This window comes from Carcharhinus amblyrhynchos, chromosome 15 (assembly GCF_965287045.1).
Source record: "Carcharhinus amblyrhynchos chromosome 15, sCarAmb.v2.hapA, whole genome shotgun sequence".
NCBI lineage: Eukaryota > Metazoa > Chordata > Chondrichthyes > Carcharhiniformes > Carcharhinidae > Carcharhinus > Carcharhinus amblyrhynchos.
The window spans coordinates 28,502,259-28,517,910 of record NC_137338.1 but is presented as its reverse complement, the minus strand read 5'-3'; the positions used below and the strand labels follow the sequence as shown (position 1 = coordinate 28,517,910).

At 40.1% G+C, this 15,652-nt stretch overlaps 1 protein-coding gene across 3 annotated transcripts in view; it reads right to left on the bottom strand.

Annotated features, from left to right (window-relative positions):
• LOC145353192 (MORC family CW-type zinc finger protein 3-like) overlaps positions 1-15,652 on the bottom strand; it is a 73,676-nt gene that overhangs the window by 30,568 nt on the left and 27,456 nt on the right. For all 3 annotated transcript variants that reach the window (XR_013888666.1, XR_013888667.1, XM_080203683.1), the window contains 6 exons: positions 13,833-13,961; positions 11,237-11,311; positions 8,111-8,165; positions 7,627-7,692; positions 6,507-6,605; positions 2,948-3,165 (listed from right to left, as the gene is read on the bottom strand). Coding sequence is in view for 1 of the 3 variants with exons in the window: in XM_080203683.1 (XP_080059809.1) it covers positions 2,948-3,165; positions 6,507-6,605; positions 7,627-7,692; positions 8,111-8,165; positions 11,237-11,311; positions 13,833-13,961 (642 nt within the window). In the remaining 2 variants the exon portion in view is untranslated. The remainder of the gene's footprint in view (positions 1-2,947; positions 3,166-6,506; positions 6,606-7,626; positions 7,693-8,110; positions 8,166-11,236; positions 11,312-13,832; positions 13,962-15,652) is intronic.

The window sequence follows — 15,652 nt, the reverse complement described above, 5'->3', positions numbered from 1 at the left end:
AGGATTGAAAAGATTCCTTTCTTCCACTGGTCTGCAGTAATTTTTACAAGTCAAAACACATGAATAATCAACTTTTTTTGGTTACAACTTGTCAAAATGTCCCATTCTGAAACTGTGCTCACAACTGCCTGTATGCTACATACGGTGATTGACAGTGTGTTTAACTTTCAGCATTAACAAATAAATAATCCTCTTCATTTAAGCCCACAAAAGCTTGCAGCTGTTAGTCAAAAATACTACAAAATCAAGGAGGCTTCCTTCAAAAGTCACACTGGATATGCACAAGGCAAGGGGTATAAAGACTTCAGTTGTCTCTCAACCCTGTGCATAACTGTCCTTTGGTCTGAAATGCTGGGCATTTTCATGCATTTGTTCACACAATACATGGGCAGGTGGGAATTTCTAAGTTTTGGATGAAAAGTTCATTATGTGCAGCACAGAGCTAAAACCTCATTTATTGAGCAAATAATTTCAGGGCCCTGTATAGTAACAAGCACAAATACACTCACCCAGCCATATCTGTGATGTTAGCGTACCTTTAAGAAACGTTATTTCTTTTGAAAACCATATTCTCTGCAGCTCTCAGCCTCAGCTTATTTCATTGATATTGAGTTGCCTATACGGTCTTTTTATTGCTCCTTCAGTAGTTTAAATGGGGTTGTGTTTCTTTTTACTCTCTAATCTTTTATGACCCTGCACTGTTAGGAGGAAAACTGGTTGGCAAGTCATGTGTTCTGGAGAGTTTATTTTTCCCTTCCTAGTGAATTTAAGGTTTCATTTTCTGTTTGGGGGGCTGCAGTTTGAATTTATAAGGGACATTAAGCTCAAAACAAGTGTTTCTCAGTCCCTGGTTTTGTAATTTCTAGGTAGCTGCAAGCAAGACTTCTTGTCTTCCTGGAATAGAAAATCTGCTGACGGTGGCTAGCTTGCCTGGACGGTCTCTCTCCCTGATGTTTTGAGAAGCTGTTCTGACTTCAAACTGTTCTGGGGGTATCCAGAGAGTTGCTAGAAGTTCTAAGGTTGAGAAATCAGGGTTTCAATTCTCCAACCCAGAAACTGAAGCTGTTGTGACTCCAAGCTTGTTTGTGCGTGTCCCAAGAGAATTGGAGCAGTTCCAGCATCACGTGAACATTAGTCTTTGCTGTGTTAAGCCTGTGGAAAGGGTCTTCTCTGTGGGAAGTTTCTCTTGATAGGAACATTTTAGATATATTTGCTAAAGGCTACACATTAATTTTTTTTTCTAATTGACAAAGATTATTGCTAATTTTCTTTCTATACATGTTAACTGTATTCTTAAATAAACTTCATTTGAAAGAAGCTCCCTAAGTGGGTCATTTGATCCATACGCGAGGTGAAACATCTGCTTATCCTAGCCAAATTCAAAGTGCAAAACTTATGATCCAGGTGGGCTTCATAAAACATCAAGAGTTTCTGACCTAAATTATAACATATTTGATTATATGGTGCCACTTTGTGATTGACGAGAACTTTAATTTCAAAAGGTAGTCAAATTATCAATTTTGATACCCGTGACATGCCTCTAAAATATGCTACTGGACAATTTTATTTCTGTACTGACAGGCAGCTCAAACTTTCTCAAGATTTGAGAAGGTTTTGCAGGGTTTCCTTGCAAAAGAAAACTAACAGACACCACTCTGTCATCCTGTGCTTTTTATAATGTCCATATAATACACATCTTTGTGAATAAAGTATTCAAAATACGTGAAGATTGTTTATAATTATTGAACAGAGAAGTACCCTTGTGCCAGGTCCTCTGGTCCAATGGTAAGAACAGGGCTGGTTAATATAAGGACACAGTAACTACAGTCAGGTTCATATGGGAAAACATGCCTGTATTTAACGAGTTGTTACTTTACAATTTTAATTACAATACAGTTCCTCAGGAATGTAGAATGACAAAACAAAGAAGTCAGGCAAATGACATTCAAAGACTGGCCTTATGACTTGATACCAGTGCAGTCAGCCCTGCATTTAACTATTGGGGGTGAATTCTCCATCAACAAGACAAGTGTTCCTTGTCAAACATGCCACCAACTCGGAATTTGCTAGAAAAATAGCAGCAACTTCATAGCATAACTTATTATTAACACAGTAATTTCTGGCAATTCACATCCCATTCCGCATGCCTTCTTCGCCAGAGGTTGCTGGACAATTTGGGTCACCCCACTGTTGGCCTCACAAAAACAGGAGCTTACAACCTCCACCTGAGTTATCTTGAGATTGCTAGATTTACACTGCTATTGTGAATTAAACTCACTGAGACTGGATTCCTCAATCAACCTCACAAAAAAAGATTATGGGATCATTGTTGCTGATTATTTGTGGGAGTTTTCTGTGCGTAGATTGGCTGCCATGTTTCCCACGTAACCGCACAAAGCACTTCACCTGTTCTAAAACACTATGTGGCATCCAGGGGTCATGGAATTTATTCTATAAATCAAGGTCTGACATTTTAATGACGAGATTCCCTACTGCCAAACGATTTGCTGACAGCCAAAATTAAGGCTCAGCTATGAACAAAGGCCACTTGGACACTTATTAAACAAAACTGTTGCTCGTGGAGCTAGACCCAAATAAGAAAACCAATGGCCAGAATTTTAATCATGATCTGCCATTCCCAGCAGGAAATTAGTGCTACTTCTGCTCTCTTGTTTTTTGCTGGTCCCCACGAGAGGCTCTATTTCATGACACAAGAACCTTGTTAAGGTCACAGAGGGCTAGAAAGCGAACAACCAAAACTGGTGTCTCACCCACTGCAGTTCATAAATTGCTCCTATGGTTTTATAACTTTTAAACCAAGCAAACCATTTTCAGAAGAGTTAATAACTAGGATCAGAGAGATCCCATTAAAACCAGTGTTTGAGGTCCATTGTACAATTATTAAGTATACTACAGTTAGGTGAAAAGCATGTAAAAGGTTACTAACCTTTGACCATTAGTGGACGATGACAGCGACTTGACTTCCACAATTTGAAGATTAGTCACAGGAGAGATTAAATCAGGAGATAAAGCTGGTTCCAGGCTAGGTGATATGTTCAATGTATTATCGCCATTGACCACCCACTTAGTAAGGCTCTGGGTACTTGGAGTTACTTGCGTAGATTCATGTGAATCTGGCTGCCTTGGCAACGTAGCTTCCAAGTTCTGCAATAGAAAATTGTGTATTCTCAACTTAGTTCCAAGGCCATTATATATTCTACATTTAAACCAACAGACAAAAAAACCCCTGAAATTGTACCCTTGCAGGAAAAACATCAAGTTACGGCAGGTGAAAGGAAATCATGAATTCCAACATTACTTCACAAACAAAGTTAGTACAGCAAAGGTGTCACACAGTGCTAAAAATACAGGGGGCGATTCTCCCATTTGGACCCACTAATTTTTTGGCAGGTTGAGCCAGAAGATTTGCATGCGCACCAATTCACGCACGTGTTCCCAACACGTGTGCATCTCCCAACAATGGATATCTGGCACGGTCAGGACCACACTGGAAACTGGCGGGAACAGCAGGTAAATAATTTTAATGTGATTCTATTGCAATTATCGGACCCAGGACTGAATTCTCCAGGCCCAATAGCATTTCCCACCCTGCCAGTACAATTTCACCCTGGCACAGTATAGAGTAGCTCCCCACTTTCAGGGAACAAGTGGGAGACCCCACTGGAGTGAAGAGGGGCATTCAGGGATCCCTACGGGCTCGGGTGGCAGTGATTAGTGCCTCCTGGGCATGGGCACCCTGGTAGTGCCAACCTGTACCCTAGACACTGCCCAAGGGGCAAAGTATCCACTGAGCACAGACACTACCAAGGGGGCAAAGCCTAGTGGCAATTGGTGGGGCGGGGGTCCCACTGCCACTATGCAGATAGGATTGGTCAGGGTTGGAGGGAGTCCAGTGATCAAGGCAGGCTGTGGATGGTCCTGGATAGGGCATGGGATCGGAGCTGGTCACAATTGAACTGGCCAGCAAACCCAGACCCGGAACTGTCAGACTTCAGCATGAATAGGCCCCATCCCAGAGTTTTTAATGATATTCATGATTGTTACCTCTGCCATGCACAGAATGCGGGAGACTCAAGTCTGAACTCCCACTGAAAAACACTAGTGATTTACACCAGTTTCCCTGCGAATTCAACACTTCGAACTTTTTCGGGAGAATCGCCCTCACCCTGTTTATTCCTCGATATTTGTGTTAGCGAGTCAACACGGCAAAACTCTCTTAGAAAAGTAGATTAGGAATAAGTGTGTTCCACATTCAGGATGGATAATCATTGATTCAATCAAGTGACCCTGAAATCAGTAACTGTTTTGCTGAAAATAGAAATTTTGTTCAAGTTCTTCCTCTTACATGCTTCAGGACAATTGAAAGTATATCAATGCCAGGGAAAATAATCATTTTATACCCTGAGAAGAGAGTACTGATTGGTTGACAGGTGGACTTTGATTGGTAAAGGCATTGCCATGGAGAATGCATCAGTCAGTCAATGACGACTGAGTCAATTGCCAAATTTTGTTTGAAAATTTAAACTAGGCAAATTTTTTCATAATTCTTTTATGGACATGGGTGTCATTTGTTAGGGCAGCATTTATTGCCCATCCCTAACTGTCCTTGAAAAGATGGTAATGAGCTGTCTTCTTGAAATGCTGCAGTCCCCAAGGTGTAGCTACATGTACAGTGCTGTTTAGGGGGGAATTTCAGGATTTTGATCTAGTGACAGCAAAGGAAGGGTAACATATTTCCAGATCAGGTTGGTACATGACCTCTGGAGGATCATCACCTTGGTGAAATATGCTATTTTAGTCTGCCTAAGACTTGTTGGTCTTCCAGTTCAGAGCTACCCCCAACTGAGTGTTGCAGCCTGGCACATGCCTAAGCCTACACATGGAGAGATACACAAAGCTTGGGACAGGCATCACAGAGATGCAATGGGTATAAGGTTGCTGACTAAAACCTTTCATTGTGAACTGAGGGGAGCGAATTGTATAGAAACCCTCAGGCTGTGTGACTAACTGGAAAGATGGAGGCTGAAGGGAGACCTGATACAGGTATATAAAATTATGAGGGGCATAAACAGGGTGAACAGTCAGAGGTTTTTGCCGAGGGTGGCAGCATTTAAGAGGCACCTGGATGGGTACACGAATAGGAAGGGAAGTGAGGGATACGGACCGAGTTAGGGCAGAAGATTTTTTTTAAAATTAGGACATCATGATCAGCATAGGCTTGGAGGGCCGAAGGGCCTGTTCCTGTGCTGTACATTTTTTTGTTTGAATGTTCACGGTGCAACTTGATCCAGGTAGAAAATATTAAACAGAACATTGTCTCACAAGAACTCCTACTGGTCAGTCCTATTGATACCATAATGGACAGATGTATCTGCGGCAGGCACACCAATGCTTCCCTCTTGTTGCTTCCCTTACTACCTACTATAATCCCTGTCTAGTAGCTTGGTATGTGGTGGTACTACCAAGCCAGCTTTGGTGATGATCATTCAAGGCCCCCACCCAGAGTACATACTGCACTCTTGCCATTTCCAGCGCTTCCTTCAGGTAACACTCAACATGGAAGAGTATGGATTCATCAGCTGAGGGAGGATGGTACGTGATGATCAGCAGGAGGCTTTTTACCCATGTGTGACCTGAGGCCATGAGTTGACATTGAGGATGCCCAGGGCAAGCAACTCTGTGCTGATGGTACACCACCCTGCTTCCACCTCTGCTAGGTCTATCCTGTGGTGGGACAGAATATACCCAGGAATAGTGATGGTGGTGTCTGAGCTATTATCTGTAAGGTACAATTCTGAGCATATGACTATGCCAGACTGCTGCTTGACCTGTCTGTGATGTAACTCCCCCAATCTTGGTAAGCCCTCAGATTAATAGGAAGGATTTTGCAGGGTCGACAGGCTGGGCTTGCCGTTGTCACCTCCTGTGCCTACCTTGACGCCATGTAGTCCATTTGATTTTTTGTTTTCTTTTTAGTGGTTGAATACAACTGAGTGCTTGCTTGGCCACTTCAGAAGGCATTTAAGAGTCAACCACATTTCTGTGGGTCTGCAATCATGTGTAGCCAGACCATGAAAGGAATGACAGATTTCCATCCCTTCAGGACATCAGTGAACCTGATGGATTTTTTTCAGCAATGGTTTCATGGCCATCAATAAACTTTTAATTTCAGATGTTTTATTGAGTTTAAATTCCATCATCTGCCACTGTGGAATGTGAACCCAAGTCCTCAAAGCATTACCCTGGGTTACTTGTGCACCACCACCTCACCTAATTCATCATGGCATTGTCCTGAGGAATGAACCAGTGATTGGCTATCACTTATTCTGTTTAGCTGAAATAGGTACAATGCACGTACTGATGTACTGGCATTTCTGTCTGCAAATAAGGCAGTGCATTTTTATTAACAAAATATAGTAGCTCCAGTACATGCAAACTACCACAGTGTGAATCTGAGCTGCATGTGAGATATTCAGAAACTATACCTTTTTATGTAGCATTTGTTGCAATATTGCCTGTTCCTTCCGAAGAGCATCAGCTTCCTTGCTATACTTCTGGATGATGTTCTGTAGGTCTGCACTTTGCTGTGAATCAAAGAGGCATGAAGGGTCATCTCATATTTGGTCTCTTTATCTCCAGCCTCAAATTATTTTGATTACATCTTACTCATTGCTGTTCACATTTTTTTTTTCCTTTCCCAAGGTTAACAGTTTCACAGGTTTCATATTTAATACCTCATCAATAATATCAAGATATGTTTATCAATTAGAGCATAATTGAGGCATAGTTTCAAGTATTACTAAACTTAGTCATTTGAAGCTTTGGTTATAAATCAACAACTTTGTAGTTTTAGGATGACTTAGTGACGTCTAAATTTTTTTGGTTTTGAACTGCACTGGTGCAATTCATCTGAAATCAGCTGAACTAGCAGAAATATTGTAGAAATTTAAATAGTGCAAACTAAACTTATTTGGAAAATGATCATATTGGAAGCTGGTCTCATCCATAAATCTTGTTAGGGCTACAGACTGAATCAATATGGCACATTTCTGAAATTGGTTCCTTTTGCAGCATTTCACTGGGGCTCTAAATAAAACATGTGCTTTTTAGACTAATGAGTACCAACAGGCACATTTAAAAACAAAATAATTAATTTATTTAAAAAAGACTGATGTACACCAGCTAGTACATTATGCTGTCTAATTTGGAGCCATTTATTTAAAAACAGATTACTCTGGTGGGTTAAACACTAAATAAAAATACTTCTTGTAATAAACTTAATTGCAATTGCATTAATAAAACTGGACCAAGTTGTCACTCAAATATCAAGTTATAATTTTTACTCTAAGAATTAAAAAAATTGTATTTTAAAACTTCAGACACGTGCCAGTTTGCAAGAGTGCATAAAAACTTGAGAAGCAAATTCAATTCAGAAAACTGATTTAAAAAAAGTGGCCAGGTTGCTGGTTACATTTGAAGCGTTAACTCCACTCTTTATTCTAAAAAAAAGCCATGAATAAAGGCTAATCTTGAGAAGACTTTGACCATATTCTACAAGGCATTCAAGAAGAATATGCCAAAACTTCCCACGCCCAAAATTGTTACCCGTCGTTTCTTTTTCTCAGCCTGAAGTTCTTCTTCTTTACGCTTAAGCTGTTCTTCTAAGTATTTCTGTTGAGAGAACCTACAGATCAGAGCTCAAGTGCTGAACTGAAATCGATGATTCATCATTTTTATGCTTTAAGGCACTAACAAAATAGCGATTAAAGCCAAAAGATGCATATTCCAGATTTTCTCTACAATCTTTTAAGAGCAGGACTAACAGATAGACAAGAATTAGGTCTGCACAACAAGTCCCCATTCATGCCAAGAGACATTTAAAACAGAAACCAGGTACTTTCCATGAGAAGAATAATCAGGTGTTACCTCAAATCTGTACTCTGTACACAAAGATTTAATGGAGAGGATAGAAAAACCTTTAGACAGCCAAAGGGCATTACACTAACAATTTTATATTCATTCTTCAACATTAAACAGGTGCTAAAAGTTGACACGAATATGATTTCGGTGCCACAAAAAGATATCTTACCTCTTTGTTTTGTTCCATTAATCGCTGCCGATTCTTCTCACGATTTCTTTGTTCTCTGAAATAACCCAGAAGTACGTTACACTGGTGGGAAAAGGTCCATAGAACCGCCGTCACCTGTAAGCTACGTACATTTTTTAATATGTACACAAATTTTTCACAGTCCATAATCTCACAAGTTCCTAGAAACCAGTTGCCACCGTAAAATAGTTGCAAAGTTACTCGGCAAGTTTAATTTTTCCTGTGGATTTTTATCACCGAAATGAACCTTTTCCCACTCAAATTTCCTCACTCACCTTTCCTGACTTATATTACAACACATTTCGCATGTGACAGCTACTCTCTGATACCCAAAAGGATATTCATCATGGGCCTGCCTGGATAATGAGGTTACGTAGACTAAACAACCATGGGAGTCATCACACGAAATTCCATCTTACCCAAACACACCTACTTCCAGCAGAGGCAACTAGATAGCAATGACGAACCACAGAAGTTAGAAATTTAGCATAGAAAGATGTTATTTGACCCACTGAGCCTGCTGTCTCTGAACTGATCTACTATAATCCCATTTAAAACAGCTCTTTTCACATATCGTTTGGTATTTTTGTTGAATAGATTAATTACATCTTTGTATTCATGCTACATTCCAGCACTCCTTTATGAAAAGGAATTTACAATCTTTTAATGGGCCCTGTACTAATCAAAAATCAGAGTTCCGCACAACAGATGGGGCCAGTCAGCCCACTGTCTATACAGGCTCTTGGTTTGAGCAATCCAATTATTACAAAGAACAAAGAACAAAGAACAACCCAGCACGGGAAACAGGCCCTTCGGCCCAACGAGCCCGCGCCGCCGCATCACCCTACACCTATTCTACCCTGCGTGTCTATGAATGGAACCCCTAACTTAGCCAGATTCAGGGGAGAATAGTGTCGATTTGGTAAAACCAATCAGCCTAACAGCACATCTTTGGGGTGTGGGAGGAAACCGGAGCGCCCGGAGGAAACCCACGCAACCACAGGGAGAATGCACAAACTCCCACAGACACAGGCCCAAATCCATGTATCTGCACAGCTAGCAGTGCTAGTCACCGAGCTGTTGCGGCGCCCGTCCACCGGTCCAGGATCAAGCACACACACCGACACAAAGTAATTCTCTCCATAGCCTATAATTAACTCACATTTCAAATATTTATCCAATCTTCTCTTTGCAACCATCTTTTACAGATGCACCACATAGCTCCTGCTCTGTCCAAGACCGCAAAAAAAAAACAAGGGGCTGTGAACGAAGCCCAGTCCATCAGACAAACCAGCCTCCCATCTACCGTGTACACTTCCCGTTGCCTCAGAAAAGCAGCTAGCATATTCAAGGACCTATGCACCCCAGATATACTCTTTTTTTTGGAACAGACTTCCCTTGCATTAAGTTGATCTTTTTCTACATCCTAGTTATGACGTTAAGACTATGTTCTGCACTCTCTTCTCTATGAATGGTATGTTTTGACTGTATAGTTAAACAATGCTTTTCACTGTATGCTAATACGTAACAATAATAAATCAAATTCAATCCATTCCCTGTGACAAAGGAATCTAAGATTTGTCTGTATGACAGAAAATGCTTATAATGGGACTTCAAGATTGTCCATCCATTCAGTGGCTGCTTGAGATGCCGATTAGGGAAATGAATTTTCGCAACATTTCATGGGCTAGTAGTCGATGGGATCTTAAGAACTTCAAGCCTGCTCCGCCATTCAATACGATCATGGTTGATTTTATCTCAACCTCAACTCCACTTCCCTGTCCATTCTTTGTAACACTTCAACACATTCCTAATACGAACATAAGTGTGTCTGGGACTTGCGGTCAACTTCAGGTTGTCCTGCACCTCCACTTGTGGAGCAGATGGTCGCATTGTTTATGCCCTCTGTGAACTCAAATGGGTACAGTCCATCGTCTTCAAGGAAAATCAAAGCCAGTGGCCTCTATGGTTGGGCCAGTGATGAAATCTTGGTTTTTAACAGTGTACATTTCTCAATTCTGTCCATCTGAATAGCAAGTTGCAGCCAGCAGCCAGCTGCAGAAATACGAGTTGTTTCCAGAATGCTCATGTCATGGCAGATTTTTCAATCAAGTCTTTGTGAATGGGAAGAAGATCAGTGTTTTCATGACCTTTTCCAGTGAAACAATCACGTGAAGAAATTTCCCTGAACATTATTTACACTGTTTTAATATAAGCCCTTGATACCATCGTCCCAGAGAAAATAGCGTTGCCTTTTTCATCATATTAAAGCTCATTAAGATTTTAAAAACCTCAGATTTCCTCAACCTGCTCTGTTCCAGTAGATAATGATTGAATGTACATTCCATTACCAATTCACTAACAGAAGACAAATATGGACAATTTTTTCTTCTCCTGACTCTGAACCACTACCCACACTTAGAATATGCTTTGCATGTCCAGTGACTTATCTTCGATTATGACACCTATTCACCCACTTTACTGTCAAGGCAAGTGCAAGCATAGGAGCACTGGGTGTACAGAAATACCGCTGAAATCACTGGTGCACAGCATGAGGAATTTTCAAAATGTAGGTTGTTCCCATTTACCTGGCCGAACATTTGAAATGCACTTTTAAACTCTTCATTTAGTTACATATTTAAAAAGGCATTACGGTAGAAAAAATATGGTATGCACAGGATCTTATGGTTCATATTGTGGGAAGGTGATGACCCAGTTGTATGATCGCTAGACTATAAATCCAGAAACTCAATAATGGTCTGGAGATCTGGGTTAGACTCCCACCTCGGCTGATGGTGGAATTTGAATTCAATAAAAAAAATCTGGAATTAAGAATCTATTGATGGCTATGAAACCATTATCGATTGTTGGAAAAACTCACCTTGTTCACTAATGTCCTTTAGGAAAGGAAATCTTTTGTTCTTACCTGGTCTGGCCTACATGTGACTCCACTCCCACAGCAATGTGGCTGACTCTGAACTGCCCTAGGGATGGGCAGATGGGAACTAGGGATGGGCAATAAACGCTGGCCAGCCAGTGATGCCCATGTGACACGAATGACTAAAAAAGTTTTAACAAATTAATTTCATAACAATAATAGAAACTCACTGTTTTTTATACGTTTTCTCATAACTGGGAGTAACTTCAGCAACATCTTCCGGTTCCTCTGGGACACTGCAGCTCCTAATGAAGAAAACAAATAGTTATTTAAAACCAATTTGAGTATGGATGCAGAAAGAAAATATCAGCAATGCACAGGAGTCCAAGAAACTGGCAAGTTCATGTTTTGTGAGGTCCTTCATATTAAGCATTGACCTGCCTTTTTCTTTCAGACACTAACTGCCATACATTGCCAATAAATTCTGTTTATCAGATTCAATACCTGTAGTTTTCACAATAGCTCTAACACTCGACCCGCTTTTCAAGCGAGGTTAGTACAGATGAGAGCGTTAAAATTACAGTCAGCATCCTGCAATGACTCTCGCATTATAATTTGCATACAATCGCTCAAACATCAGCCTAAAAGCGCACATCAATCAAATCTGAAATAATGGAATAGAGTCATTATAGCAAGCAATGTTATTCGGAAGGTGCCCTCATGCACACAAATTCATTGTTTTATCAAAACCACCTTGTGTGACTCTTCTGCACCCATAGACTAGTTCTCTACGTAAAACAGGTCATTGCAAAATGTGCATACTTTTCTTTGAAATGCTAGTTTCCTGATAATGGGAGTCAAAGCAATGGTGCTGTGGTGTGTTATTCAACAATTTAGGGCTCTAAACACACACAAAAGGTTGTAGGAACAATAAAATTACCTGAACAATGCCATTGAAGAAATGATCTGAAGCACTGCTGAAAAAAGACATGCTGCCAAAGCTTTTCATCTTGTACTCATCAACATTGATTTGTAAGAATACCAAATTTCAAAGCAAACAATTCATGCTGCACTAGAAAAGGTTGCTAATTAGCCAATCAAATTGGCTCTGATTGGTTGAGGCATTAGAAAAAAATGCACCAGGGAACAGTCATCCCCAAGCATCTGCTTAAACTCAAGAAAGGTAAAGGCACTGAATGGTTGAGGTGTTGCTGTTGGAATACATCAGGGAATTGTTGTCCCCCAACATTTATTTAATTAAAAAAGGTGCAATATCTGGATATATTCTGTTCGTAGAGGACTGGCATTGCATGTGAATATGTGGCCTTTATCTTCCATTCTCCAGAGACATGCACCCAGGAGGTAACTAGGAAGATGTGCTGGGGAACTCCTTGGATGACCCCATGAAATGACTGGACAGGAATTGTCCAGGAAGTTTCTATTTCAGTTGGGCAATAACTGTGTTTGGAGCCCTCCAAAACTCCTATGTAAAGTCAATCATTTTGTAGATGGTTCCCACTCCCTTAGCAAGATAGTTGCCCCAGAAAAGTTGGATGGATTAAAACCAGCTGTAAACTCTGGGTAGCTACACTACAACCCTCACCTCACCCTCCACACCTTCAGAGGGTGTTTGCCAGTCCACAGAAGATTCAGCCCAGTGTAGCCTCAAGCAAATTTATGTTAGTATCCATATGCTCTATTTTGGCATCAAGCTTGCATGGCGAACAAATGGCTCGGGCAATATTTATAAGTTTCTCTACTACTGTTCTCTGTAAGCCTATCGTCGCTACTCATGATAGTAAGAGGAAATTTCCTAACATCTGTCCACTTTTGTGGCCTTGCTTCCTCCTTAGTTAATTCATTCTCAACATCTCAATGGTAATCAATTAATTGATCCATACTGCGTTAAACATAACACCATCTGAGAGCCTAAACAAACATCATACATTCCTATGCTGGAAGGTAGAATCTCAGATGTGCCTTAGTAAAGAACAAATGAAGGATTTTTTTGCTTCCTCAGCTTTTATCAACATAGGAAAATGAAGCAGTAGAAAATAAACATTCCTTTAGCCTGACATTTCACAAACATAAGGCTGAAGACTATATAGCCCTCCAGACAATGGCAGATATAATGGATAACGGTACCTCTTCAGTGAAGAAAACTAAATGTGGAACTTACAATTTTCCAAGGTACGGTAACACATTTTAAAATCAATTTATTTCAGAGGAAAATGCAGTTGTGTCCTTGTACGAAACAAAAATCAGTCACTGATTAAATTTAAACATCTGTGGATATCATAGGGCTGAATAGACTGGTGTGTTAACTGGGAAAGGGCTGCACATATGTCCAAAGCAAGAAAAATCTAAAGTTTATAAGCTAGGGGTGACACGATGGCACAACAGGTTAGCACTGCTGCCTCACTGCGCTAGGGACGTGGGTTCGATTCCTGGCTTGGGTCACTGTCTGTGTGGAGTTTGCGTGTTCTCCCCATGTCTGCATGGGTTTCGTCCCACAGTCTGAAAGACATATTAGATGCACTGACCCAAATAGGTGCTGGAATGTGGCGACTAGGGGAATTTCAGTGACTTCATTGCAGTCATAATCTAAGTCTTGTGACTAATAAATAAACTTTACTTTTTTAATATCCAAGCTTTACATCCCACTATCGTTACTTCTTGTTTTACCCAGTGATTTTTCCTGGTCTTTTTAATCTTCTTGATATAGTGCAATATGAGGCTTGACCCTCATCTCAGACACAAAATGAAATAAAGTATGTAGAACGTAAATATGTGAAACCAAGAGTAGTAGTATATGCATATCCTTACCTAAACCGTGGATCTGGATTCATGCTACAGAACCATTTATCAGGCAGCTTATCTGGATCTATGCCATCAGAAAGCTTTCGCCATTTTAAACAGCCATCGCACTGAGCCCAAACCTGATCAGGAAGTTTTCTGAAAAAAAAGTTGAAGTATGGACAGTCTACAAATTTATTAATTCAAAAATGAGGAAAGAAATGGCAAATCAAATACATTGGGCTTTATTTGAGAGGTATCCTATGGAGTTGACTCTCGTGAACCACAGATATACCAAACGGTGATGCCTCAAGGGTGTGGGTGTGAGATGCGAGATCAGAAATCTCAAGGTATATTATGAAATTAGACTAGACCCCAACGATTTGCTATTTTGGCATGAATGTGAGGATAAGTGTTTCACTCCAGGTGTGCTTCTATTGACAAACTAGGAAGCTTTTAACAAAAATTTTAGTTAATAACACAATTTAACTATAACAAATGAATTAGCTTAACATTTACCAATTGAATAATATTTGAACATGACAAGATATTTAATTGCTAACCTATCCCTACGAGTTCCAATTCAAGCAATATTCCTCTTGCAGGCTGAAAACCCCTCTTCAAAATCAGTTAGCAAATCCCAGGGTTATGGGCTTTTTATTATCTTTTGTTTTTTTTTGCCCATTAGAAAGTTTACTTGAGAAAATAGCAAACGAAAGTATTTCATAAAATATCTGAGCAATTTGTGGAAGATAATACAGCACTTAATGAATGATTAAAGCTTTTAATTGTATAGTGACCGAAGACAATTGACATTAAATTTTAAATACAGATGTGTGACTAAAGCACTTTTATGTAGACAGCAAGTGGTTATAAATGTAAGATCTTTAATAAAATTGATTTCTGCAATTTTCAGATTGTAGAAGTGTCAGAATTTCTGCAGCTTGCATCATCCTGGATAAAATCATGGTCAGACAGCTTCACTTTACAACAGAGAAGGTGATTCAGTCTGTCACATTGGTGTGAGGAAAACAGAGGATTTTGAATGAGCGATATTTGAATTGTTAAATATGAGAAGAAGTATGTAATTTTAAGTCAGTTGAATTTAGTGGTTTTGTGTAGGAAAGCATAATCAGATTCATGCTGAACAAAAGGTTTTGCATGAGGGTTCTGGTTTCAGTTCAAATCGTGTTCCTGTTGTGCCGATTGTATTGTACCGAGTGCGTTTACGATGGGAAACGCAAAACGTGAGCTTGGAGGAGGAATGAGATGTTGCTTAGCAACCGGGGCACTTTTGGGGAGATCTTTTTGAGTTTAGTTTTGAATGGAACTCAGGAAAAAGAATCTTGCAGCTAAAGAGGGAATAAGAACACGAGAACAAGGAACAGTATTAGGCCATTTGATCCCTCAAGCCAGTTCCACCATTCAATAAGACCATAGCTAATCTTGTGGACTCAGCTTCACTTACCCACCCACTCACCATAATCCTTAATTCCTTCACTGTTCAAAATCTATACTTGCTTTAAAAACATTCAAGGAGGTAGCCTCAACTGCTTTACGAAGCAGGAATTCCCCTCATTCTTCTAAATTCCAATGAGTATAATCCCAGTCTACTCAGACTTGCTACATAAGCTAACTCTCAACTCCGGACTCAACCTAATGAATCTCCTCTGCGCCCTCTCCAATGCGATCAAAACTCTCAAGTGAGACCAAAACTGTATACAATACTCTAGCTGCAGCATAACCTCTCTGCTTTTAAACTCCATCTCTCTAGCAATGAAGGACTAAATTCCATTTGCCTTCCTAATTACCTTCTGCACCTGCAAATCAATTTTTTGTGATTCATGCAC